The 26,784-nt window shown below is 39.4% G+C and overlaps 2 protein-coding genes across 2 annotated transcripts; one reads left to right on the top strand and one right to left on the bottom strand.

The window, feature by feature from the left end:
- Positions 1–1,789: 1,789 nt before the first annotated feature.
- Positions 1,790–12,232, bottom strand: dalrd3 (DALR anticodon binding domain containing 3). The gene is made up of 13 exons (XM_061057033.1): positions 11,759–12,232; positions 10,270–10,577; positions 9,774–10,081; positions 8,194–8,252; positions 7,969–8,070; positions 7,801–7,865; positions 7,369–7,427; positions 7,147–7,229; positions 6,863–6,989; positions 5,797–5,855; positions 5,512–5,628; positions 5,356–5,424; positions 1,790–4,644 (listed from the first exon to the last, which is right to left on the bottom strand). Exons 1-13 carry the CDS (start codon positions 11,993–11,995, stop codon positions 4,525–4,527), a joined length of 1,713 nt encoding a protein of 570 aa, XP_060913016.1. The 5' UTR covers positions 11,996–12,232; the 3' UTR covers positions 1,790–4,524.
- A 3,378-nt stretch (positions 12,233–15,610) lies between these two features.
- On the top strand, positions 15,611–20,505 carry LOC132989791 (uncharacterized). The gene is made up of 2 exons (XM_061057634.1): positions 15,611–16,225; positions 17,656–20,505. The coding sequence occupies exons 1-2, from the start codon at positions 15,688–15,690 to the stop codon at positions 17,943–17,945; spliced, it is 828 nt and encodes a 275-aa protein (XP_060913617.1). The 5' UTR covers positions 15,611–15,687; the 3' UTR covers positions 17,946–20,505.
- Positions 20,506–26,784: the final 6,279 nt, after the last annotated feature.

Raw genomic sequence — 26,784 nt, 5'->3', positions numbered from 1 at the left:
ACTGTGTGTGTGAACTGTGGCCGTCTCTCACTCCACTGACTGTCTCAGAAGAAATGATAAGTATACTGTCTTGTGGATGTTGCTTGTTTGTATTTAATATTTAGAAAATTAAAATAAAAGTCATGATAAGAGAAGAAGCTGACAGCAAGAGCAGGTGAAGGATGTCTCTTATATACTCTTCACTTTAACCCCAAGTCGATGTTGTCACTAACGACTTAAGGAAAGTCTGGTCTCAACCTCATCAGTGTTCAAAATAGAACAGAATAAGTAGCAACTTAATGTGCAGTCCACTGGCTTCCTCACATCTGCAGTTTTCCGGTGATAAACTCTTGTGTGTCTCTGCGATTTCCAGACACTTTTTTGTCCCAGAAGGTTGGTGTATATTCAGTGACCATCCGGATACAGTCCTCCCAAAAAATTAATGTAATCCGGGATCATTTATGAATAGATTTGAGTGAAATAGTGTAATTTCTGTTAGCTCACTCGGCTAACGCGGAAGCTGCCATCTTTGTTAGGTCTGTCTTCTTCTTCGGTAGTTTTAAAAGCGGTTGGCATCCATAATGTCGCATTAGCGCCTACCACTGGTTTCAAATAGAAGTATAAACTTCTGACAACTAAACTGAAACTTGTAAGTAAAGAAAAAAACATGTTTACACTGTTTTTGTTTTTTTTTAAACTATAAATATTTATTCCCCACCTCTCATCCCATCCTCTTACTTAACCTCCTGAAGCCTCTCAGCTGCCCCTGCACCTCTTCTCCAGTAACACCCTCATTATGGTGCTGAGATTATACATGCATTTTTACAGGAGGAGACCAGGTGTTCAAATAAATGAGGAAAATAAGACTTAGACCTCTTCAGGGGGTTAAAGAATAAACATATTCAATGAATTAGAATTACAGTAAGAAAGTGAGTGACTTAGATTTTAGAGACAGGAACTTTAATTGACTTGTTTGAATATGTAAGATATGTGTAAAAAAAGTAAAATTGTTCAGAGCATTGTGTAGCTTCCTATAGTGGCAAAATGGATATTATCTGAACAAGAAGTTGTAATAGTTTGCTAAATAGTAGCTCAGAGGAAATGCTTACACAATGAAGCAGAGACTCCTGAGCAAAACATCAGATTATAAAAACTTTTATTTTACGGGCAAATTAAGCGTTTAAGTCATTGATAGAGAATAAAGTTTACAGATACTTTTAACTACCACTGACATGGCAGTAACTCCTGATGCTGTGAGGCTGAAACATACAAATAATATCAACTAAAAAATATTAACAGCAGAGAAACATGTAACATTTAGCCGATACAGAATTTCATCATGATAATTATTTCAGGGAAAGTACCAGTACAGCATAATGATCCTCACTGATATGTAAAGTTGCTAATAATGATCTTTTAATGGATGATTAAAATAATTCCTCCACTGTTTAGTTGTGCTAATTGGAAAGCGGCTGTGCAGCAGGATTACGGCAGACATTAAGCAATAGCACTCAGTTACCATCTTTATCCATGAAATTCAGACGTTCCGCTAATTGTCTGCACTGCCTCCTATCTAGGCCGCCTGCTAATTGCTGCTTGTGACCTTAACCGTCATGAAATTCTCTGCTAATGGCGTTAATATTAAAGCAATCGACTAATCTGCTGATCAGTTAATTAAAACAGAACCAATTATCCCGTCACAGGGGATGGCACTCTTTGCTGCAGAACATAATGTCAAAAATGTTACAGATCAAACAAAATAAATGGCTTTGAGGTAGTAACAACTTTTTGATTCAAATAAAATCCAGAATGAAAGGTACATATTTTATTTATTTCTGTGAATGACAGGGACCAACGCTCTAGTGAACAGTGATTCACTGCTGTATCTTAAGTGGTGAATCACTGCTTACAGCATCACATATACAAACGTCTACATGTGCATATTGTTGGATCTGTGTGGCTGAAGGGCAGAGTGTGTCAGTGGAGCATGAGCAGATGTATCTGTAGTATAACGGTGTCAGGAGGGAACATCCTTCTATACACTGAAAACACAAACAAGATAGTAAAGAGTCTGTCATGGTTATTTTTATTCTGCAGACAGGAAACTCACAGAAACTGTAGGCAGGCAGATGTGTGTAGGAGAGAGTTTCATTACACTACATTCACATGAGGGTCAGAGATGTTAGTGGTCATGATTCAGGATAGGAAAGAAGTTGGCCTGATTGTGTTTTTAATGCGTTTCTATTTCAGAAATGTTTTATTTCGCCTTTGGAAACAAGGGACTGAAAATGTTTGACATAGCCCATATTGGATGATTAATTAAGGCAAGGTTTTTTCTTAGTTTTAGATGTATTGTAAAGAAAGGACACTTGAATCATGTTCATATTTCAGTATCCTGTTAAAAACCCTCATATCAGGGTTTTCCAAAAACATTGTACCTACAATTAGGACTAGCAAACTCTGCCAGCTTTGTATGGCAGTGTATAGAACACCACCCAGATTAAAAGGCTTTAAGTGCTCCTGGCAGGAGATTGTGGTTAGGGTGGCTAGGAGGAGGGAGGAAAGTGTGAGAGACGGGGGGAAGAAGGTCAGAGATGCTGAGGCCTGAGGGGTGAAAACATGGCGGGAGAGAAATGCACCGAGTGAACATATTGTATAAAGCACAGATGTTTAAATACAGTGAGGCAGGGAACAGCATAAGGAAAGGATGAAAGTCCCCTTTAATACAGTGTTAATAACCTTGGAGAACAAAGACTGGAAATAAATCTGCACGTTGTAAACATTCCCTTTTAAGACAAAACATCTCATGCATAAAGAGGTGTGTTCTTAAGACATTTGATACTTGTGTACATTTACTGTTTAGATCCAACATGAATTGTTCAAAAAAACACAAACGTACAAAATGAATGGAAGCAGAAGGTTAAAAACAAGCTATGGCACATTTTGATGGACGATGGGACAACTCTTCACATTTGAATGATACTTAAGGATCAGACTTGGGTCAAATGCTCTCAGCTACCAAAGTTCATAAATACATTTTTTTTAGAATCAACTCTTAATATATTATATTCATGCCATGTCATGCATCTCTTAACCGTATGATGCCTGCTGTTTGATGGGTTTTGTGAATAACTTATGAACACTGTTAGGACTGGTACTGGTGGTGTTTCTTTAGATACAGAGTATTTATGATTTGTCGAGCAGAATTCATTAACAATAATATATGAACAAAGCAATTAAGACTTATTATGCAGAATATATATTCTGTACACATCTCTTTTTTTTTTCTTCAAACAGACAATAAATATTTGTATGGCACTGATAAATACAGGGCGGGTAACTCACACTTCTACTTGAACAGGACTTCTTCAATCTGGCAGTGGCTATGACATGTTTTACTGTGAGATACTGTGAGTGACGATAAGTAAGGGGGCCGCTGTGATTACAAAAAGAAACACATTTAAACAGGATGTCTTTACTACTGGTTGGATTATGGCACGATAATCATAATAAAAGTCTCACGTGTGTGTGGCTTAGCCTTAAGGGGTAATTAGGTCAAAGGGCATATAAATCTACTTTATCTTACATGATTGGAGTGAAATAAGGGAAGGTTAATTAGGGCTTAAACAGATAAAAAAAAACTTCCTGTCTTTCTTGGCTGACAAACTGTAGAGTTCCTATTTGCTGTTAAAATGCTGATTTGTTGTAAGCATATAGGACAATCCAGTCTGCAGATAACTTAAAGGTCACATATTATGCAAAATCCACTTCACCAGGTTTCTCTAACACTAATATGTGTCCCGAGTCTGTCTACAGACTCCCCAGTTATGAGAAAAGTTCATCCTCTCCGTCTTTTACCTGCTCCACTTGCTGTGTGCTAAAACAGGCTGTTTTTTCCTTGATGACATCACAAAGGGCAGTAACCCCTCCACCAGATGGGGGACACTTCCACAGCTAGGTGTTTGTTCTGTCCTCTGAGTCTGCCTTCTCACCGTAAACAATTGGGCATGAAGCCATTCCAGAGAGGGGGCGTGGTTAAACACAGCTCATTTACATATTTAAAGGTACAGACACAGAAACAGCCTGTTCTGAGCAGGGCTGAAATAGAGGGGTTTATAGGCATGATCAAATACAGGATCAGAGTGGATTTAGAACAAGAAACTTCACAGACATGTTTTGGGGAGCTCTGAGTCTTATTTAAACTTTTTGAAAAAGAGGATAATATGTGACCTTTAAGATGTTAAGAAACAGCTCTGTGTACATATTTGATTGACTTACATATGATAGTATATGGGTAAGCTTCAGTTATCAGAGACAAAAAGCTGTTAAAACTACACACCGGGAAGATACAAAAATAGCTCCTAATTGACCGTAACAGCCCCAGAGCGCACTTACACTTCAAGGGGAAGGTGACATGGAGACTTCTTATCCCAAAAAAAAAAAAGATAACTAGTTGTGTACAAGATGTTGCTACTACCACAAAACAGAGGTGATTGTGCGTTTGAGTGAGACGAGAGGTGAGGTGATCCCAGGAGACGTGTCGGGCTATAGTTGTCTGATGGGTGGAAGGTTAAGGGTGTCCAGAGCGCTGTGGTAGAGCTCTCTCAATGCTCTGAGCAGATACAGACGACAAAACATCTGGTTGAAGAGATGAGGCAGCGGCTCCTGGAAAGAAAGACAAGAAGTGTAGAGGAGTTTAAGTTAAAAAAAATTCTGTTAAAGGTCACATATTATCCTCCTTTTAAAATAAGACTCAGAGCTCCCCAAAACATCTCTGTAAAGTTTCTTGTTCTAAATCCACTCTGATCCTGTATTTGATCATGCCTATAAACCCCTCTATTTCAGCCCTGCTCAGAACAGGCTGTTTCTGTGTCTGTAGCTTTAAATGCAAATGAGCTGTGTTCGACCACGCCCCTCTCTCTGGAAGGGCGTGTCTGGCTTGCAGTTGTAGGCAGACTCAGAGGGCAGAACAAACACCTAGCTGTTGGAGTGTCACCAACCTGGGGGAGGGGTTACTGCCCTTTGTGATGTCACAAACGGCCTGTTTGAGCACACATTTTCTGATAAGTGGAGAAGGCAAAAGACGGAGAGGATGGACTTTTCTCATGATAGTGGGGTTTGTAGACGGACTAGGGACACATTAGTTGTAGAAGACATGGTAAAGTGTATTTTGCATAATATGTGACCTTTAAGGGACAAGATGGGGACAGTGTCTCTAAAACACTGAATTGATAAGGTGTTCAAAAGGAAGGGGACACATTTCAGACACAAAGTTGAACACATAAATATCCCCAGAATAAAAACAGTGATTGTAGGAGTTATCATCTTGAGTATACATGATTAGTTTAAAACATATGTCGAGTAAATCTTCCTCACCCCAAGCACGTGGACTCTGTTGTAGTACGAACTGAAGTCTTTGCTGAGTGACACGAGAAATTTACAGATCTGCAGAACACAAACACACGAGGCTTGGATAAACATCTTAACGTCAGACTTGGGTTGAATTTAAAAACTGTCTCTCAACACCCTTACCTGTTCAGTCTTAATATTGACTCTGGCTCCTCCCCCTTCACAGTCTAAAGCTTGTCCTGATTGGTCCAGCAACTCAGAGAATGGGATGAGATAATTGAAAAGGAGAAGCCACTCGCCCTGTTAGAAAAAACACAGAGACAGCATGATGGATGAACAATTAGATATCAAAAGGTGGAACATTTATTGTCCAACATTTTTTGGGATAGAGAGAAAGAAAATACAAAAAATGAATATGGAGGAGTGACAGAACAGATTAGAAAGTCGTCAGAGATAATAAAGTGGTACCTCTTCTTTTAGAGCAGAGAAGTCCAGCTGGGAGCCCTCAGGGATTTCTGGGTATAGACCTGCAGAGTGGAGATACTGCATTAACAGATGAAGATACACAGATCTCATTAGTCTCTCAATGAAGGAGAAAAACTGTATGGTAACTGGACCTCATTCAGCAGTAGCAGACAAATAGTAGCCCAGTACAAGTAGCCCTGCGCCCAGTAATCCAGCCCTAAATTTTATTTATCAATATTTTTATCAATACAATGTTATTTCGGTAACAATGTATAATCCTTATGATAATGCAAAAAAAATCACAGCATTTATAGATCTACTTATAATCAAAGGTCCGTCTCAAACATACAGGAGGTAGAGTAAGAGACGAGTGTGCTATGGTACAAACATCAACTGAATCAACTGTACTTTAATTAAATAACAACAAAAAACAACAATAGCTGTAGTTAAAAATGTGTAAAAAAATTGTATAAATTGTAACGGCCCTTTGCCACACAGGTGTGTCATTTTTTTACTCTAAACTGTTCACAAGTGTTTAGAAATAATTAAATCTATGATTTTCACTTGTTACAAAGGAGTTTGCACTCACTGACTATTTAGTTTCCTAAATGGCTGTATTGCTACAATCTCCAGTAAAATACACTAATTTGTGATTATTAAAGTGACAATTCAAAAACAAATTTTATATACATATATATATATATTTTTTTTTTTAAGATTCATTGTTGGGCTTTTTGTGCCTTCATTGTTGAGATAGGACAGTGGACATAGTGGGAACTGTAGGGAGAGAGAGAGCGCGAAGCCACAGGAGCCACAGGTTGGTTTCAAACCCGCGCACCAACCACTAGGCAACTGACGCCCCCATCATTTTGTATATCTAAGTAAGGCCATTGCATTCAACTGTTTGTATTGATTTTTAAAGTGCTCAATTGGAGGCTTTTATAAGGGAGTAATTCACTCAGCCTCCTTAAGAAGTTTTTCTTCCAATCTGAGGCCACAGCTGTGTTATTTGGTTATTGTTATTTTTTTCCCTTGTGTAATAAAACATGTCTAAAAGCTAAACTCTCACCCTTCTCCACTCCTCTCTCGTAGCTGTCGAACAGAGTGTGCAGTCTGGCACAGTTGTACATGACAAACACTCCTCCTCTGGGCCCTTTGGTGGACACGCCCCCTTCTTTCTGGACATCCAATGTCACCTAAACAGAAAACTGTCAATCACTGTGACTGGAATTAAAAACATGTAACATGCAAACCTTCATTATTGCCCTCATAACTAGAGGAGGGTGAAAAGCTTGTCCAGTATAAATGCATGACACCTTCAGGCATTAACACACAGCTGAAATGATGACTCACAGGACTTGTGTGGACCGTTGACAGCAGCTCAAATCTGACCGTGGCAGAAGTCATAACCCTGATGATGTCATCCCATGTCTGACCTACAAAAGGACATTGGGGAGGCAGCATTTTATCACCAGTTTCCCTTCAACTACAGTTATCAGGGGGGAAAGTAACAAGTAGGTTTCATAAGAAAGAAGCATTCTAACATGGAGCAAGTACACAAATACAAACACACACCTTCTACTTGATCTCCATACTTCATCTCTGAGGCCTCCTTCATCTGACCTCTCCTCAGCCTGGAAGAGAGGGTAGAAGAAAGAAACATATTTTACACAGACAGCTGGGCTAAACATATATACTCTGCAGTGACACAGAGATGGAGCAAAGCACCATCAACACCCGCCAGTGTTATTTTAATTGAGTTTAATTAGAACTGCAATTTCACTGTGCAGACAAGAACCTAGTGAGAGTGTCTCGTGATAATTAACATCTGTGTTGGGGACAGCATCAGAGGGCAACAGGAGGCAGAGGAGACACAGAGAAAAAATGGAAACTGAAAAGGCAGGTGGAGCAGAAAGAAGAGGAAAGATAGAAAAAGTGTGAAATGGTGAGAAAGACAAAAAGAGGAGAGACACAACCACAGAGGGGGAAAGGAGTGATGTGTCTTACTGCAGGTACTGTGCAGCAGTGAGCTGAGAACCGGGAGTCTTCACTGGCCCACACACCAGATGTCTCTGCAGGGACAGAGGAGAGCACAGCAGATAAAAATAGTAACACAATGCAACATATGATTGAGTATGTGTGTGTGTGTGTAAGTATGTGTGTAAGTGGGTATACCTGCGTATGCGTTGCTCCACTTGCTCTCCAAAGCACTGCTATCTGCTGCTGGCGGAACTCATCCTGACAGGAAGTCACATGTAACACTGTTGCCATGGGTACCTATGAACAAGGCAGAGAGGATATAGAAATCAATGCTTAGTTGTCTGCTTCTAATGACAAAAAGATGTGTGTGTGTGTGTGTGTGTGTGTGTGTGTGTGTGTGTGCATTTGTGTGTCGCTTACCGTGCAGTCGGATGTGGCTAGGTCCAGTTGTGCAAGGTGGGAAACGCTGTCTCTGTGGACTAAAACAAATGCACCAACAAAGTGACATCAGTATGGATACAAGACCAACTATCTGACAGCCTTCAAATATGACACGAAGAAGAAGCTTGCTAGTAAGCTTGGACGTAAACAGCGCAGGTTCCAAAAGAAAGAACAGCTTAACAAATGTTCCATAAGGAAGAAAATTAGATTGACACACTTGTTGGATGTAAAAGATACACATGTTGGCTTTTTGGGAGTAACAATGAACGCAATCTCGGAACCCATCAGCTATCATCTGACGACCCTATAATCTGTGGCAATGGACAACTGTTTGGCCGAACCTAAAGCCTAGGCACTGCACCTTCACAGACTTTAATGTGTCATGTTTGCAGTGTGTGAGTGTGAGAATCCACAAGAGCTTGCTGATAAAAAATTAAAGAGTAATGGGACACTATCATGTCATCACACGTTGCCTGGAAACGAGACACGTCAGTAAACAATAAGAAAAAAAGAGACCACCTCCTGTATGTGTTTGTATTTCTTTCATTATTAGTGTTTATGTATTTAGGACAAAATCACAAGTGAGTCAAATCAAATATTAAAACCTTGTAAATATTTCACTAAATACACAAACAACTCTTCAAAAGTGCTCAAAATAACCACACATGGTATGAACTGTGCTTCATATTGTCACTTTAACTTATTAGGGTTTTTTCAGTCACGTTCATGCTTGCTTTAATTACACGTTTGTTTTTTTATTTATTGAATACTGCTTCAATATGCAAACATCTGTTTATATTTAGTGGGTGGATGGGCGATGGTGTCCTTCACATCACAAAGCTTGCAATGACCTCTGGGTAAGTCCCACAGGAAAGTCTGCAAATATGTGGCCTCACAGAAGGTGTGTCATTAGCAGATAAAGAGTCTGCATCAGATCCCTCATGTACACTTCACAGTGAGACAGCATTAAACACTCACAACTACCAGGTAGCACCTCAAAGTCCATGAGTCTGTGACTGTGGAGTTTGAAATTCAGCCTTTGGGGCTTCTTTGTGTAGACAGCAGTTAGCAATAAAAGACTTCAGGTCAAGGCTTCAAACTTTACGTGCCTTGTCATTGTTTACAGTCTGAATAGAACTTGGGAGTGAGAACAGAGTTAGTGAAACGTCCAAAGGAAACAAAATCCAAGAGGGGAAGATTGCTGTGCTTGAATGCAGGTGTCTGTTTATAGACATCCATTAAACCATCATCAGATGATTGCCAATGGGTTCCAAGATTGCATTACATCGAAGCCCACTGAAACACGATTGGACTACAAACAGAAGCCAGACCACTTTTAAAACCAAAATCTGGTCCCACATCAACATATTCTGCATTTTACTGCAGCAGAGAGCAGTCCAACCATCTGTTCTACCACATGAATTGCAAAATGACTGGGGGAAAAGAGTAACGCGGAACAAAACTCCCTTCTAAAAGAACCATGATCTGCTGCAGTTATGGACAAACATTGCATTCTGTAACTTCCCATTTGAACCAAGCAAGCCCCGTTGTAGCCTCACCTGTGCAAGTACCAAGGCTGGGGTCGTATCCCAGAAGCCCCTCCTCTTGGAACGCTCGTTTCAGGTTGACCCTGAGCGCCCCTTCGCTCTCCTCCTCCTCCATCTTCTTCCCTCCTCCGCTGGTCCTCCTGCCTCTCTCTGTTTCTCTCTGTCTGTATGTGGAGTTCTCCAGCGCCGCCTGAATCTTTTCCTCTCGCTCCTCGTTGGTCCAGTTGGCTTCGGCTGCTGGCCAGTCGATGCCCAGACTTCGTAGAAAGGTGATGATGTTGCTGTCTTCAGGAAGTGTCGGGCAGTAGGACACTGCAAACCTGAGACACACAGCATTTTCTGATTTTATGAACTCTTTAAACTACTTTTCATCTCACTTATTCATCATTGAGTCTATGTAAGTAAACGTTGAAATGCCTATTTCAGTTTCCAATGTGCAAGATCATATCTTAAAACTGCTTATTTTGTATGCACATTTGAGAATATACGTATTAACCCGCGGACTCACCCCTGTCTTCTTAACAGCGCCCCCATGTGGTCAGCCAGCAGAACAGTCCTCAGCTGGCCCAGAGTCAGTGTTTCAGGAGTGAGAGTGTCTGGTTTAGGGTGCAGTGCGGGGCAGTTCAGCACCACACACCCTTGCTTCTGACTCGAGGGCTTGAAGTATTCTGTGGCTCCACCCGCCAGGACAGACCTGAAGGCTGCTGCCCGGTCCACCCTCACCCGCAACCCTTCACCCATTACCTCCCCACCAGCCACAGGGAGAACCCCACTGCCACGAAGGGACAAGACCCTGGACATCACTGCGGAAGGGACCTGAGAAGGAAAAAAAGAGAAGCTACTTAGCAAAACATACATGCAAAAAAGTGTGAGGGAGGAAAGCCATGTATCAAAGTACAAAAGTTGACACTGGCTTACAATTGATAGTTTATTTTTTAAATATTTTTTTGCAAAAGCTGCATTACCGAGAGTATTTTCTGCAAATGTATCATTATGTACTTTCACATTCTAAACACTAAAGTCTTGGATTTCCCCTGGTCATCCATCTGTCTGTCCGTCAGTCTGTAGTAAACATGTTTGTTTTGGGTTTGTTTTGGGTTTTGTTAGCCCTTGCTCTAATGTCTGTTCAAACACATGTGCTTTCAAACTCATCAGAAATGCATATTACTGTCATTGTAATAAAAAAAAACACATCATAGGATGATCTTGTGATGCACTCATTACACTCTACTATCCCACATGAAAAAAAACGTTCACATCCTCCTTCAGAAGGATGCACAAACATGCAGATATGTTGGAGTTCAAAGAGGCATTCTTAGAATATTTTAATCTGACATTATCATTGCGTTACAGGCATACATGAAGCGATGCAATGGGACTGGCAGTCACGTGGTTCTTCTTTTTCCACAGTTAGAGTTTCTGTCTGACCCACATCGCACTGCCACTCATGGGTCACTAATGACAGCTGCAGGCTGATGGTGTCTGGTCGATAATGATTGGGCAAAGTCAGCAGCCTCTGAGCAATGTTAAGCCATGTTATACTTTCATGATTTTGGGGTTTAAAAGATCCTTTAATATTATTGGATTTCACCTTGTTTTTCAGGCAGGTAGTTGGGATTAGTTGAACATCATACAGCAGATAGTCTCAGGTGCATAGTCACAGTTTGAAACAGTTGAACACACCTTCCTGTCGATTTAAATATCACTCCGCGACATACAGTATAATGAAACGCTAATTGACAAACAATGTCTGGGATCTATGTTGCTCAGCGGAAGAATGAAAGGTATACTTTTTTAATAAGGCACATTTAAATGCTAATTTGCTATGTGTAACATAAGCGTTAGTATTGTGTAATGGTTCTGTGATTTTAATGTCTATTTTCAGATAATACCTCTTTTCGGTGACTGTTAAGGGAAGTTAAATTAGTAAACAGCTCACATGACCATTAAAGCCATTTAAACTACACTGAACGCCTACAGGTAGCAGACAGACCAACCTGCCCGTCGGCATACAGCGTGTTGAGCATCGTGGTCGGCGATAAGAAGTCCCTGTTCCGCAGGTTTTTCGCGCTGCTTTCCTTGAACCAAAGCTTCTCTGGGTCTGGAAAGAGCCTGTCCCCATTCTCCCGGCCGGAATCGGATACATTTTCACGCTTTCCTCGCAGTGCGGAGCTCAGCGCCCGGACAGTAGGGGTGATACGGAGGGGCGAAGACTGCTCCTCGGTATTCTCCATCACCACCACAACACAAACAGACGAGCTACTGACACAAACTACACCCTGCCCATACCTTACTGGAAAAGCGCCGTCACACTGATTGGTGCTGCTCAGGCGATGCTAGGCTTAAACACTGCTACATGTCATGCTAATTATCGTCTGCACGGTTTATCAGTGGTCGATGTCAGACTGGCTGCAGGCGACGAGGACTGCATCGGCTGTTTTTCCCCCCAGCGGAACCATAAGAGGCATAGTTACAGTTCCTTCCGAGTTGAATATCGTGTTGGACCAGTGGCCAGTAGCGCCATCTGGAGTCCGACTGCTATCCTAATTTATTTTCTATTGAGAAAAATGGGAAACGCAACAGAATACCACCAGAAAATAAACAAAAACATGAAAATATAACAAACTGTACAAATAGGATATTTACATAGAGGTATCAGAAAACAGAATCAAACTACCATGAAGGGTTTCACAAATGTTCACTGTCCATGTAATGTAGTGTTCTATTTCTAGTTTGAATTGTTGTATTTCTGGTATTTTTGGTCCCATTTTGTCATGACCGACTCAAAGGCCATGGCAAATAAAGTGAGAGACACCAAGATAACCCTTCATTAAGCTGATTAATTTACAAAAACATCAATTTAATTGCAAAAAGAGATGAGGGTTGGATGTCAGCAGAGTCAATAATGTAGGCCTAAGTGAGTGAGTGAGTGAGTGAGCCGATTGGCCTGCCAATTACATGAAACATAAGACAAGACACAACCTAACAGTCCATCACATATATTTTTTGCAGTCCGTTCCACTCTTACTGTTAAATTAAATATATAGACATATCATTTTCCTTCAATTGGACAGTTAAGCAAGTCAGTGCATTGAAGAACTGCTCTAACCAAAATATGCCTCACCCTAACATAGAGACACTCATGAGCGGTTCTAGGCAGGGGCCAACAGGGGCCAGTGCCCCTGTAACACCGAGTTTGATCCCCCCTGTGGCCATCCCTCCAAAAGGAAGAGCCCCCCAACACATACACAATATTTGACTCGACAACCGGACAATCTATGTTTAACACTTTTTTTTAAAGTGATCATCTTTGTCTATTTTTCACCTGGGTTTAATGTTCCCCTCTGACAAAACAACTGGCCCCAGTTTGGCCCCCTCAGTAAAAGTGGTCTAGAACCACTCATTATAACAGAAAACAACTTTTTTTCCACATCCCTGAATCTTGCAATCAGGCCAGCGGACAGGATAGATTCAGCGTATGATATACAACTTGCAACAGGTGAGAGCTTTCAGTGTTGTGAACACACTGCACGTTTCAGAAAGGTTTTCAACACAAAGTTATCACAGATTATTGTCCTGTCAAGCAGAGCAGCATTACTACACGTTTCTCTATAATTTGAAACCATAGAAGTTGATTTTTATTCTAATTGATTAACTTTAATTCAACTTCTAAGAAAGGGAAAGAGGGAGCTCATAGGAGGAGTGGGAGTGAGAAGTTTATCTCATTTGTCCTGATGTAACTCAGTTAACCAGATGAACTGTGTGCAGAACACTGGAGTCTCTGTTAACAGATTAATGCCATCTCATACAGACAGCTCCAATATGAACGTGCATCGATGTCACTGGATCTACTCAACCCCTGTATAAAATAATGTATCTTCTGCACGGAGTTTTTTTTTTTAAATACTTTATTGCAGGCTGTTTTACTACATTACAAATTGTCATATTTCATCACATATTTTGTTCATCCTGGCACATTTTTATATATATTTTTTTAAACATACATGAAATATAAATATAAAGAAAAATCCAAAGAAAAGGTATGAAGAGAAAAAAGATCATTAAAATAAGATTTAGAAAGAAAAAATAATACTAATAATAAAATTACAATTAAACCGTAAATATAATGGGGGAGGGGGGTTGTTCTTTCGCTACTCTCTTAATTTAATATAATTTAATTTACATACCTGTTATTATTCCACTTAATCTGTTTCCTTTATCCATTTACTCCAGTAACACATGAATTCATCTGTTTCTTAGCCGATATGTAATTCTTTCCATTTCTTTAATATCTTCTTCTGTTAACTTCCATGCATTATTAGACGGGGGTTTATCATCCAGCCAGCTTCGTGTAATTTGCTTTAATGCATGGAGTTGACCGACAATTGTATTGTTGCCATGACTATTTTTTTGGTGGCAACACATTACTAGTTCATGTGTACACATTACCTTTCCTTTATGTCACTATAGGGCTCCTGAACATCTAGGCCCCCTGATTGCATTTTTTTGTTTTGATTAGTTTTCAAAATTGAAAAAGTTGTTTCTTATGCAGCTGTATGGAATTAGAACTAAATGGCATTTTTTTAATACAACTGTATTAATCATTTGTGTAAAAAAAAAAACTTGGTGAGTTCAGATATAAAAATAACGCTCCATCTTTCCGTCTTCCATTATCAAACCAAATTTGATATTTCAAAAAATCAGGGTTGGTAAAATCTAATTATAAAAGGAATGTGGTTATACTGTACAAATCACATATGTGCAGGGCAGCAAAAAACATCTGCAAGAAAAAGAAGAAAGGCCACCAATGCCACAAAGAGAATATCACAACATTTTGACCTAATGGTCTTCCTCCAGTGACAGTTGCTGAAAAATGGGGGCCACGTCCAAATAGATTTGCACACCAACAGGCTGGTGACACCATGATGGTGTGATCAAGCCTGCAAAACATCATTGGTTCTAAAAAATAGGCTAGATGTTAAAAAAAAACAAAAAAAAACAAATTGACTACCACGGGAAATATGCCTAGATATATGATCTCTTTGTCGTCCATGTTGTCCCAGAGGCCGACCACGACCTCATGATGCTCGTCGTTGATGGGAAGAGGAGGAGGCGGTGAAGGAGGAGAGAGCTGCTGTGGGGGCGGTGGTCGTGCGGGAGGAGGTGAGGGACTCCTGGGTCTCTTCACAGGCAGAGGCCGAAAGAGCATTAGGTCGAAATGTTGTGATATTCTCTTTGTGGCATTGGTGGCCTTTCTTCTTTTTCTTGCAGATGTTTTTTGCTGCCCTGCACATATGTGATTTGTACAGTATAACCACATTCCTTTTATAATTAGATTTTTACCAACCCTGATTTCTTGAAATATCAAATTTGGTTTTATAATGGAAGACGGAAAGATGGAGCGTTATTTTTATATCTGAACTCACCAAGTTTTCTTTACACAAATGATTAATACAGTTGTATTAAAAAAATGCCATTTAGTTCTAATTCCATACAGCTGCATAATAAACAACTTTTTCAATTTTGAAAACTAATCAAAACAAAAAAATGCAATCAGGGGGCCTAGATGTTCAGGAGCCCTATAGTGACATAAAGGACCTATAGAGCTATTTAACCAGCAGTAAAATAAACATCTTACAAAAACATTCAACATCAGTGTGCAGACTTTTATTTTTCTTGCTATGGACTAGTACCTGCAGTTAAAATATTAATTCTTAATATTAAATATGAATACTTGATAAACTATCAATAAATACAAGCTATTCCTGTAAATACATTAACATTTGTCACTGCTATTGCTGTGTTTATTTCAGCAATATCCAGCTGTGTTGGCGCACGTCGACTTCCGGCGTGGAAATGTGACGCACCACTCGCAAAGGCACAAGGGAAGTGTTTATAACAAGTTGGGACGCTCCAGCTGCACAAGATGCACAACTGGCAGGAGAACGAAATAGAGAAACTGTTGACGATCCGTGCGTCGGAGCCGATCCGTCACCTGATCACGGGCACGGTGAAGGACTCGGTGGTCTACCAGAGGATGAGCAAGCTGCTGGCGGAGAGGGGGGTCTACAGGACACACATGCAGGTCATCAGCAAGCTGAAGGCGCTGAGGAAGCAGTATCTCAAATATCACCAGCTCAAGATCCGCTGCGGGAGCGAACACGTTACCTGGCCGTTTTATGAGCAGTGTCACCGGGCTTTCGGGACCGGGCCTCTGCCTGTGAAGAGACCCAGGAGTCCCTCACCTCCTCCCGCACGACCACCGCCCCCACAGCAGCTCTCTCCTCCTTCACCGCCGCATCCGCCTCCTCCTCTTCCCATCGACGACGAGCATCATGAGGTCGTGGTCGGCCTCTGGGACGACGTGGACGACAAAGAGATCAACAAGCACCTTGGTCCAGTAGAGCCGGATGATGACGACGGGAGGTACAGTCCTCCAGAGCAGTTACAGCCCACCAACACCAGTAAGTACACCAGTAAGTACACCAGTAAGTTCTTTGGAGTGTTGTGAAGGGATACCTGGATGACGACATGCGTGATCCCTGTCACCTTCCCTTCAATAGGAGTGGTAAATACAGAGTAACTAACGGTACAGTACAATACGTGGCCAAGACAACGACAATATCATTATGGAGCAACTTTAGGAGATAAACAATTCAGAGGTGCTCCTTCCATTTGTCATGCACCTGAACAGCCTCTGCTTTATCTACATCACTTTATTCTATCCTTTCTATTTCACTATTCATACAGCTCTGGTTACTTATTCCTGTTGTTTCTTATCCATCATTGCACTACGGTCACTTTATTTATCTCATTTTTACCTTTACAGTTATATTGTATATTAGTTCTGTTGTTCCATTATTCACCATGCACCTTATTAACTTATCATTTAGTATTTGCCTACTTGCACACAGCTCTGTATATATAGATTTATTTCTCGTTTACTGCACATAGTTCTGTTAACATCTGTTTACATCTGTTAGTCGGATCACTGTCCACTTATATCTACTCTTTTATATTTTGTATTTTTAAGCTAAGTTTAAGCTTTAAGTTGTATTTAAATTGACACTTTATATTCAGGTTAAAATGTTTCATCTACCTGCACTGTTGTTAATTTACTGCTCTGTGTGCCTTTGAATTGCCCCCCAGGGACAAACAAAGTTTTTTGAATTTGAATTTGTAAAATTGAGTTCATAAAGAAAGTTGGAATAAGGCTGAGTATTAAATTACTATGGAGGACAATGGGAATTTATGAAATAGAACATTTGAAAAGTCAGAAGGGGAATGAAATAGCAAAGGGCAAACATTAACAGATACTTAAACTAAAGAAATAATCATGATATATGGACATCAAAATCTGTGTCAAAATCATTTAAATTATTTATATATCTTCAATTTTTAGAAGATGAGGGAAGAAGAGCTTTAGTATGATCCAGAAGGTGATGGATGGAGGAAAGAGAGAAGGACAACATATTGTCTTTCACTTGGAAAAAGGGGAACGCAGAACTTTCCTCATTAATCAAAGCTAATATTAACTGATGTTGCTTCTTTTTATTTTGTGTGTTGTGAAAAGATACCTGGATGACGTGCATGGTTCCAGACACCACCCCTTCAACAGGGGTGGGAAAAACAGGATAACTAACGACAACGATAATATCACGATGCAGCAATCCTGCAATGACTGACATATTGGAGGAAAAGAGTTTTAGAAAAAAAAAGGTGTAAAAAAAAAAAAAAAAAACATCTAAATATTTACAAGCAAGTTTGTCTGGGAACTCTCTTGATATAAAAACAAAAGTCTTTTTTACAAACCTACTGTGTTGAAGCTAAAAGACGTGCCCATCACAGCGTGTCCAGTGACTGACAGGCTTCCCTCTTTCTTTTTGTTTTCTAGCGTTCAAGCTTCCGTCAAAGAGAAGGAAAACCTCAGTGATGGACCAAGTGTCGTCTTTAGTCAGAACGACAGTATCGCAGCTCAAGGAGATGGACGCGTCGATGCAGGCGCAGGAGGAAGGACGGCTACAGAGGCTCATGGAGCACGAGAAGGAAATGCAGAACAATCTGATGTGTCAGCTGGTTTCCATGCATGAAAGGATCAGCCGAGAGAACCACGAGAGACACGTGGAGCTGGTGGACAGGATTCTCTCTAGGCTCCCCTCACAGCCAGGCCCTTCAGGTCAATGACTGACACTTCCTGAGTGACAGTATACAACAGGGTTTTTCAGGTTCTCTCTCCTCTACCAGCTGACTAGTGCCTAAGCCCACATTCCTTTTTTTTTATCTTTTGACAAAACACTCTGAAAAGGTGACGTGTAATTCTCTGACATCATCTTGCCTTTAACCATGACTCTGCTCACTTGTAGCCGATAGAAAACCAGGTTTGAAACATGCCATGTCTTCTCTACATCATGCTCGGTCACTGCTCATAACTTTAACCTAGAAACATTTAATTGGGAACTGTTGACATGCGGAAAAGAAACACAAGTGCAGAGAAACGATCAATCACTTGTTTGAGCTCTGCACGATAGTCACAGTAGACCCACCAGGTCACTTCTGATATTAATATCTAAGAGCTAATTGTTAGCTGCACTTACGTACAGACTGAATTGTTGGTACCATGATTACATTACAACCAATGTGTTGGCATATTTTGTTTTCTTCACCACTTTCCAGTTTATACCCAACAAGACTACAAACAAAACGTACCCACAGATTCAGTGTTTATCTGCAGAATCTGTTGATTGATTTGATAAGATTATAAAGTTATGGATCTATGTTACATTTATAATTATGTGGAGGTTATCAAAACATGCGATTTATAGACATTTTAAGGTAAAATGGTAAATGGATTTGAGCTTGTCAGGCACTTTTCTAATCTTCTGGCAACTCAAAGAGCTTTTAATCCACATGTCACACCTTCACATTCACACACTGATGGCAGAGGCTGCTGTGTACAGTGTCCATCAGAAGTAACTAATCCCATTCATACTCTGCCAGCAGCGGGAGAAATTCATGGTTAAGTGTCTTGCCCAAGAACACAGCGGCCATTATGCAGCAGGAGCTGGGGATCAAATCCCCAACTTTCCTCTTCCTCCTCCACCGACTTATTTTGTGTTTTAAATATGTGACTTACATCAATTTAAGTCACAAGGGTTCAAAATGTCATGGGCCATTATCAGTACCATGGGCATCGGGTCTGGATGCATTAGTCCAGCCAGGAAACATATTTATGGTTTACTAGATTTATTTCTTCAAATTCAGTTTAAAAGGGTTCAAAAACACCAACATACATGGGATGTTTCAAACATCTGAAAGACAAGGAAAAGAATATTAGCTCAATAAACAAATAGTCAAATTAGATTTACTTTCTGCTGGAAGTAAGGATAAATCATTTAAAGTGGACTAGATCATTGGTTCTTAACTGGTGGGTCAGGACCCAAAAGTGGGTTGTGGGTCCAAAAGTCTATCTATTAGTTAATCTGTTTTGCGCACTACTGTTCATTAATCAAATCTCATTGGTTGAAAAATATCAGAAATTAAAGTCACAATTTCTCATTAAGGAGTTGGTGGTGGGTCCTGAGGCTGGACAAGTTGAGGACTAGTTACTAACTCATAGAGTACAAACACCCACCTTACCAGTTCTGAGCTGCCTCCCCATGTGAGGTTCCAAGTCTTTAAATGAGCAGTGATCAGCTGAACTCAATCTAACTAACGAGTGACAGAGTGCAAACAGCAACCAATGAAGGGGAAGGGACAAACCAGGAAGTGCATTAAAGGAAGTGAAAGGAATCAAAATAGTGGTCTTTATACTACAATGTCTTTCAGTACTGTACCCCAACTGAGCATGTCGGCACGAGCAGTAAACCAAACTGTAGCAAACTGTGAACAGTGTCAAGAGCAGCAGATGTTTATTTGATGTCTTAACGTTTTCAGGCAGTTGTTTTCATGTGGACTCTTTCTCTGTTGTTGGATCTTATGTGTGTGACTTCAGTGAGAACAGTTACTGGACGGGGTTAGTGTTCAAAGTTAAAGAAAGTGTTTCTGTGTTAACACTGATGTAAATATTATTTGAGTCATAAAAGTTGTATGTGGATGAAAATTGTAAAAACCACAAAAAAACAACTGATACAGTAAATATATTTAATTTATTTAAAATATCCGTTCACAGATACTGTACAGAAACAAGAAGAAATACAGCGGCTCACTTTTACAAGGAGGATTTCTAAAAAGGTATTTGCAATAAGTTGATGATCTCGGTGTCATTCTTGGCTGACACGAAATTCCCGGTTGCGTTTTTTTATTGTCAGCAATCCGGGAGAAAACGTGTCATTGAGGAAAAACACCAGAAAAAAAAAGACAACACTTCTGTCCTTACACTCCAGGATATCCTGTTTAAACTCGCCACACAGCACTTCAATCAGTTGGTTTCATTTTGCCTATTGATTTCAGAGAAACAAAACTGATAATGCACCTCGAATGGATCTTCTGAATTGGTGTTTTTTTTTTTATGATCACATCAGATTCTTAAGTTTCTTCTTTCACATTGTGTTTGATATTTATGGCTCAGTCAGCTGGGATGTGTATATTCACTGTAGATAACTTTTATACCGTCTTTAACTTCTCTCAAGTGTTTGACTGTTTTTATTGTTTATGAAGCAAAGTTTTCAACTGACAATTATGAACCCATTTTCAGAAATAAATGCTATCTGAGTAAAAGAAATAAGTGAAGTGTGGTAGGAAGGAGGAGGTGCTGTGCTCAGTGTCTTCACTGATTAAACGCTCGGTTATCAGCCCATCTGTCCAGGATGTCCTGTGCATTGTGGGATGGAAACGGACCCCATAACCAGCTGGGGCTTACAATCACAGCTGCATTATGGGTTCCGTTACAATCCCACCCACCAAGAAACACTTCAGGCCCGGGGGCAGTCAGGTAAACACCCCTAAAGGAGAAATAAAGAGAGTTAATAGCAGGAACTCTTGAATTTATGCTGCATAAATGGGACTCTGAAGAGTTGTTACAATCTCTTCTTTTGGAAGCTTTAAAGTAAATTAAAGGTCACATATACACCTCACCATGTTTCTCTAACACTAATATGTGTCTCTAGAATGTCTACAAACCGCCAAATTATAAGAAAAGTCAATCCTCCGTCTTTAGCCTGCTCCACTTTTCAGAGAATGTGTGCTCAAAAACAGGCCGTTTGAAGATTTTCCCTTCATGACCTAGCTGTGGGAGTGTCACCCACCTGGGGGAGTAACCCCTCCCCCAGGTGGGTGACACTCCCACAACTAGGTGTTTGTTCTGTCCTCTGAGTCTGCCTACTCACCGTAAACTATAGGGCATGGAGCGAGAAAGCCCGAGACACCCAAGCCCTTCCAGAGAGGGGCGTGGTCAAACACAGGTCATTTACATATTTAAAGGTACAGACACAGCCTGTTCTGAACAGGGCTGAAATAGAGGGGTTTATAGACATGATCAAATACAGGATCAGAGTGGATTTAGAACAAGAAACTTCACACACATGTTTTGAGGAGCTCTGAGACTTATTTAAACTTGTTGAAGAGGAGGAGAATATGTGACCTTTAATCAACATTAGACGGACAACATGCATCTTTAAAAAAAAAAAGGTTAAGCATGCATGTTAAATTGTTTTCAGGCAGCATCTTACTTTGTTAAAAACAAAGTAGAAGACACTTAAAAGAATTGTCTTTGAAACCAAACCTTTTTGTCATGGATTTGTTCAATTTGCGTAAACTGAGCATTTAGGATTATTTTTCTGCATCAGAAACAAGGCCTAAAAATGCATTTGTTTGAGCAACCTGCCACAGACCTTCTTTAAAACTGGAATAAATACAAAAAAATCAGAAGGAGCGAACGAGAGGTTACATAATTTCAACATCTTGCTAATGAGGATTGTTTTCAGTGATGGACTTCAGAAAAATATTCCTGCTGCAGTAAAAACACATCAAGATCTTCAGCTCATCCTGTTTTGTTCTTAAGTGCTGATTAAACCTAAACTCAAACAACCAGTGCTGACTCACACCGTCGAATGAAACCAGGGCCTTTAATGACTTTCATTCTGAATGGAAACCTTCCACTTTAAGTTTCATGTATTGTTCACACTTTGCTGATGACCAACTTTGAAATAAAACATTTCTCTTATAAATAAACAGAACACATCGGAAGCTGTGAAAAGATATTCCTTGGTTATTTTTCTCTATTTAGTTTTTAATACATGAATTACTTTTCCATTCTTTGACAATAAGCCGTCCTCTTCTCACCTCTTTACAACAGCTGAGGAAACACTACAGGTGTGTCACCAGGTGAGAGAGAATCAAAGTTCACTGAATTGATAACTTACCTGTTCAAACTCACTCTTGTTGCCACAACATAACAAGGTATACAAGTTTTTTTTTGCAGTGTAAAATATTCCATTCAAATGAAAACCTCTTAGGAACACTTTCAGTACTGTAGACTCTTTCACTAAAGCCACAGTATTACAAAAAAAATGCTTTTATTATCATTTTCTGTCAGACTTCAGTCACGTCAGTATTTTGATCTCAGTATTAGTGTTTATTTTCTAGGAATAAATGTAAAACAATGATTATTTTGAGGTTACATCTTATCAGTTTGTCATTTGACGAATGTTCAGTATAAAGTGATGAAAACTAGATGTGAAAAAGTAAAGGCTGTCATCCAATTGATTTATATTCTGCATTCAAGTGAACTGTGAGCAAAGTCGCTGTAAATGAGCATTGTTTTATTTTTTTATAAGTATATTAAAAAATGTGTTGAAGGGAACTATGGCGCCTAAGCCGCCCCATAAATGGAGGTCGGTGCTCTCAGAAGGATCCTTAGACATTCAAATTATAATTCAATGGACAACTTCTCTCCTTCTCTCAGGCAGAATCCAAAGATAGTACTGGAGCACACGAATCACTGAAGGCAACTTTTATCTTGGTGCCTTAAGTTATTTGTGTGCTCCAGTACTTTCTTCCATTCCTTTGAATTATCATTTAAAAAACATATGTCTTAGTAACTGCTACAGATCAGATTCATCTTAAGGGAAACAATGGTACTTTCAAAGCACTGAAAGTCTATAAAAAGTCTATTTGGGAAGTCCAACACTGGAATTCTTAAAATAGAGAACTTGTTTCCTTCTGTAGGGTGAGAAACAAACCAAACACCAGATTGTTTGCATGTTTTGTCTTTAAATGTTCTACTTAAAGCTCCATCATTTCTCCTCCAAAAGGGTCCAGTAGTACAGACAACTGAATATATTTGAAATGTAAATGTGTATCTCTTACAGTATCAGAGTTACAAATAGCCCAGTCTTGAAAAACCTGTTTTAAATCATCTGATGTGAGACACAAGAGGTCTGCCAGACAAGACAGAGCAGCTAGAGCGATAAAAGGAAGGAGGGAGTCGCACAAGAAAATTAAGGAAGAGATTTAGCTTACATCATGGGTCTTTTCATGTGAAGCCTGAAAAAAGGCTGTTTTCATTCCACATGTTTTCAAAAGCCCAGAAGAAGAAGAAGAAGAAGAAGAAGAAGAAGAAGAACGTAACCTTGAAAGAGTGAAATCAAGAGAAGGCTGCTAAATGCTTTCAGTTTGACATCTACATCAGCCTTTGATAAGACAGACTGAAGGCTCTTTTACAGAAGAACAGTCACATTAGTTTCACGCAGTAAAAAGAGAGTTTATGGGAAGAATGTGAGAGGACAGAGTTGAAAAGGAAGAAGTTAAATGAGGAGAAGTGCAGAGGTTAAATCAGGACTTCAATTTAACAAATCCAACAGAGTGAATATAAAGTGAAAGTATACCAGGAGTAAAAAGAAACTCCACAATTAATTGCTCACACTGATGGTAAAGTTTGATCTAAAAGTTGTCAAAGAATAACCAAGAGAAAAAAAAAGTGTGTGAAAGTTCTCACCTGCTTGTCAGAGCAGCGCTTCGTCCCGTCTGCCAACAGCTCCAGGAGTCCAAACTTCCTCTTTAAATACTCGACAGATTCCTTTCACTTTCACTTCTCCTGATCACTAAAGTCCTCCTTTCCTTTCCTCATTCACTCCCCTCCCTCCCCTCTCCCTGCTGGAGAGAGACACCGACTCATGATTTGGCTTCTTTCATAGCAAAGTGTCTTTGTTTAAAAAATGAGTCAAGATGTAATAAAGGATCATTTTAGACATTTTATCTGCTATTTTGTCCACAAAAGAAGTGAGTCGTCACAGGAAGTTGGATTTTCTTTCCTTGTCTTGAAATGCTCTCCGTTTATTCTCGCTACAATTACAATCTGAACTGATGAGGATTCATTTGAATTTAATTTGCCTTATTTATTCTTGTTTTTAATATTTAAGATATTTTTTAAAAAATTACAAGAGACGGTAGGCTATTTATTCTTTTATTGTAGACGTTTTATTGTGAATATCTAGACTCAAATAAATGTAGAATATATTATGTTCACTAAAGAAAACAGAAAGTGTCTCATGTCATAGTATGTGCCGTGCAGATCATTTTGGTTTGATCTGCTGACTTTTAACCATAGACTGTAAATATTACATTATATTTAACCCAGACTAGCTCGAAAACTGTTTCTGAAAAGCAGCGTTGGTGACAAATTACTTTCAGAGCTGTGAGCATTACAAACCAAATTCTGGAAAAGACTGACTAATAAAACCGAATGTTTTTAAATGTATAGTTAACACAGAAGATAAGAGACGAACATTTGATTAGAATTGTCATTTCATTGTTTCCTCTCTGGTACTGAAGCTCCCGTGTGCTTAAACCTTTCGCCCTGTGTGGTAATGTGAAACGGTTTTGAGATTTTCAATATGTAAATTGCACTGTTCTCTTTCAAATTTCAATTATAGTATATATTTTAGAATTCGTCTTCTTTTTAGTCCAGAATATAATCTGGTAAATGTCATTAAAAATCATCTTTACAGAGCTGTAATGTTTGTGGTGTTCACTAACATGAGCCTTGATCGTTTCTTTATGGACCAGACTGTTTCAAAAACGACTTACATTAACACTCTTTAGTTTGAATCTTTAGAAAATCATAGTAAAAAAATAGCTAATTACTACATGCAAAGTTAATGTAGAATCTTCCTTTTAAAATGTCAAAAAAACATGCATAGCATTGAATGAGACCGGGGTAATACTTCTTTGAATGGACTGACACGTTTTTTTCTTACAGTTTCTAACATCCAAACTGTCATCATCATATCAATCTGTCTTTATTTGTATATAAGCAGCATTTTATAACAAATGTTATCTCAAGACTAGAGCCCGACTGATTCATCGGCCAGCCGATAATATTGGGATAATATCGTCCAATATTAACATACCTCGGAAATATCCAATGTTTGATTAAAATGTGTTTCTTTGTTGTTCTCTCTCTTTTTCTGTTTTCAATGCTATAAAGTTAAACTGTGCTCTATCATGCCTTGTATGTAAAGCACTTTGGTCAACTCAGTCTGTTTTAAACATGCTGTACAAATTAACTTGACTTAAGCAGGGCACCTCGAGGAGAACTGTGCAGAAGAATACATTTGGTGAACTGGGGACTTTTTGAGCATTACAAGAAGATAAAGTTAAATGCACAAAGTCAGAGAGACGGTTGGAGCAGGCAGCAGCTGTATTACAGAAACATTTCACTGACTGTTCTATCTTCACAGAAAACACAACTTATCAACCTGTGCATTATATCCTGATAATAATGCACACTTTAAAACTCTACAAAAAAAAGTAAAGTGGTCAGCAGTAACATAAGACTGAATGATGAAACATTTTTAAATGTTACAGTTTTCCAAATGCAATCAACTGTCAGGAGTTTTTTTTTCCATGTATAGTGTTCTTTAGATTAAAAAAAAAGTTAGATACTAAGCTTTGAAAATAAGCTTTTGTTTAGATGAAGTGAGTATGTAGAGATATTTTTCTCTGCATTCTGAAATGTGAAGTTGGTATTTATTCAGGTTTTTAGCAGAGATTTCAGTGTTTGGGAATGAATGTGGTACAGGTGTGTTTATTAAAGTATCTGAAGTTTAGGTGAGCAGCAGTGAGCTCTAAGTTAGTGATATGCATGGAGTGACTCATGGATAGTAAATACTTTAATCAGTCGAAGTCCTAAAAGCACTGCATGAATCATCCTTACCTCTGTTTGACTGATCGAGGCGTGTGAACTGACTCTTTCCTCGTGTGTTAATTAGATAAATGTGACATGATGGATGATGGGAGACAGGTGTGATCAACAGAGTGTGACTGGAGGAGTGCCATCAGGCCGTCTGGGTTTCAGCCTGGAAAGTCCGGTGATTTAGGCGGAGCACCTGATCCTCCCTGTGGACCTCCAGCAGGCAGGAGGTGAGGGGGCTGCAGGTGGAGGGAAGGTGGCTGCTTGTTCTCTGATGGAGGAAGTGTGAAGGAACCGCTCCCACGCTTTGTCCTTGAATGTTCTTCAGTAATGAGCAGTTCAGCAGTAATGCAACAATAAAGGCTGGAATAAAAGCCTCACTGATTTACTTTGTATTAACCTCTTTTTTATTTATTTTTTTAAGAACTGCATTCTATTAAAACATTTTTTAGTTTGGTTGTACCTGAGGAAATTATCAAATTGCAAACTGTTAACATCACTTTCATGTTTTACATTTTACTATTCCCACACAATCTGTTTTTTTTATTTGTTTAGCAGGAGTCCTTGTTTTCTAATATTTTCAAACAGGAAACTGATAAACATTTAAAAAATAAAGCTAAAAATCTGTCTACAGCCAAGCGAACAATTTATCAAAGTTAGAGATTGGGTGTTGCAGGTTTATTTTGGGGTTTTTGCCTTTCTTTGAGAGACAGGACAGTGGATAGTCAGAAATCAGGGAGATATGGCGGAATGACATGCGGGAAAGGAGCCACAGTTTGGATGTAGATAACAGTAGATAATATAACAACCTGCTCTTTTTTAAGGTGTCTTCTTGAGATATCCTTTTTTATGACTTGGTGCTACACAAACAAAGATTGAATAACTTACAACAGC

The sequence above is a fragment of the Labrus mixtus genome, chromosome 15 (genome assembly GCF_963584025.1).
Source record: "Labrus mixtus chromosome 15, fLabMix1.1, whole genome shotgun sequence".
Taxonomy (NCBI): Eukaryota; Metazoa; Chordata; class Actinopteri; order Labriformes; family Labridae; genus Labrus; species Labrus mixtus.
The sequence above is the reverse complement of the archived record's forward strand: the minus strand, read 5'-3'. Positions and strand labels throughout refer to the sequence as shown.

Bases quoted from the DNA above. Each gene is read 5' to 3' on its own strand.
- dalrd3 (XM_061057033.1), bottom strand. From the start codon at position 11,995: ATGGAGAATACCGAGGAGCAGTCTTCGCCCCTCCGTATCACCCCTACT. The intron at 7,230-7,368 runs GTGTGTGTTTGT...GTCCTTTTGTAG, and splicing joins GTATGGAGATCAAGTAGAAG to GTCAGACATGGGATGACATC. The intron at 6,990-7,146 runs GTGAGTCATCAT...TTTTCTGTTTAG, and splicing joins CAACGGTCCACACAAGTCCT to GTGACATTGGATGTCCAGAA.
- LOC132989791 (XM_061057634.1), top strand. From the start codon at position 15,688: ATGCACAACTGGCAGGAGAACGAAATAGAGAAACTGTTGACGATCCGT. The intron at 16,226-17,655 runs GTAAGTACACCA...TTTGTTTTCTAG, and splicing joins GTTACAGCCCACCAACACCA to CGTTCAAGCTTCCGTCAAAG.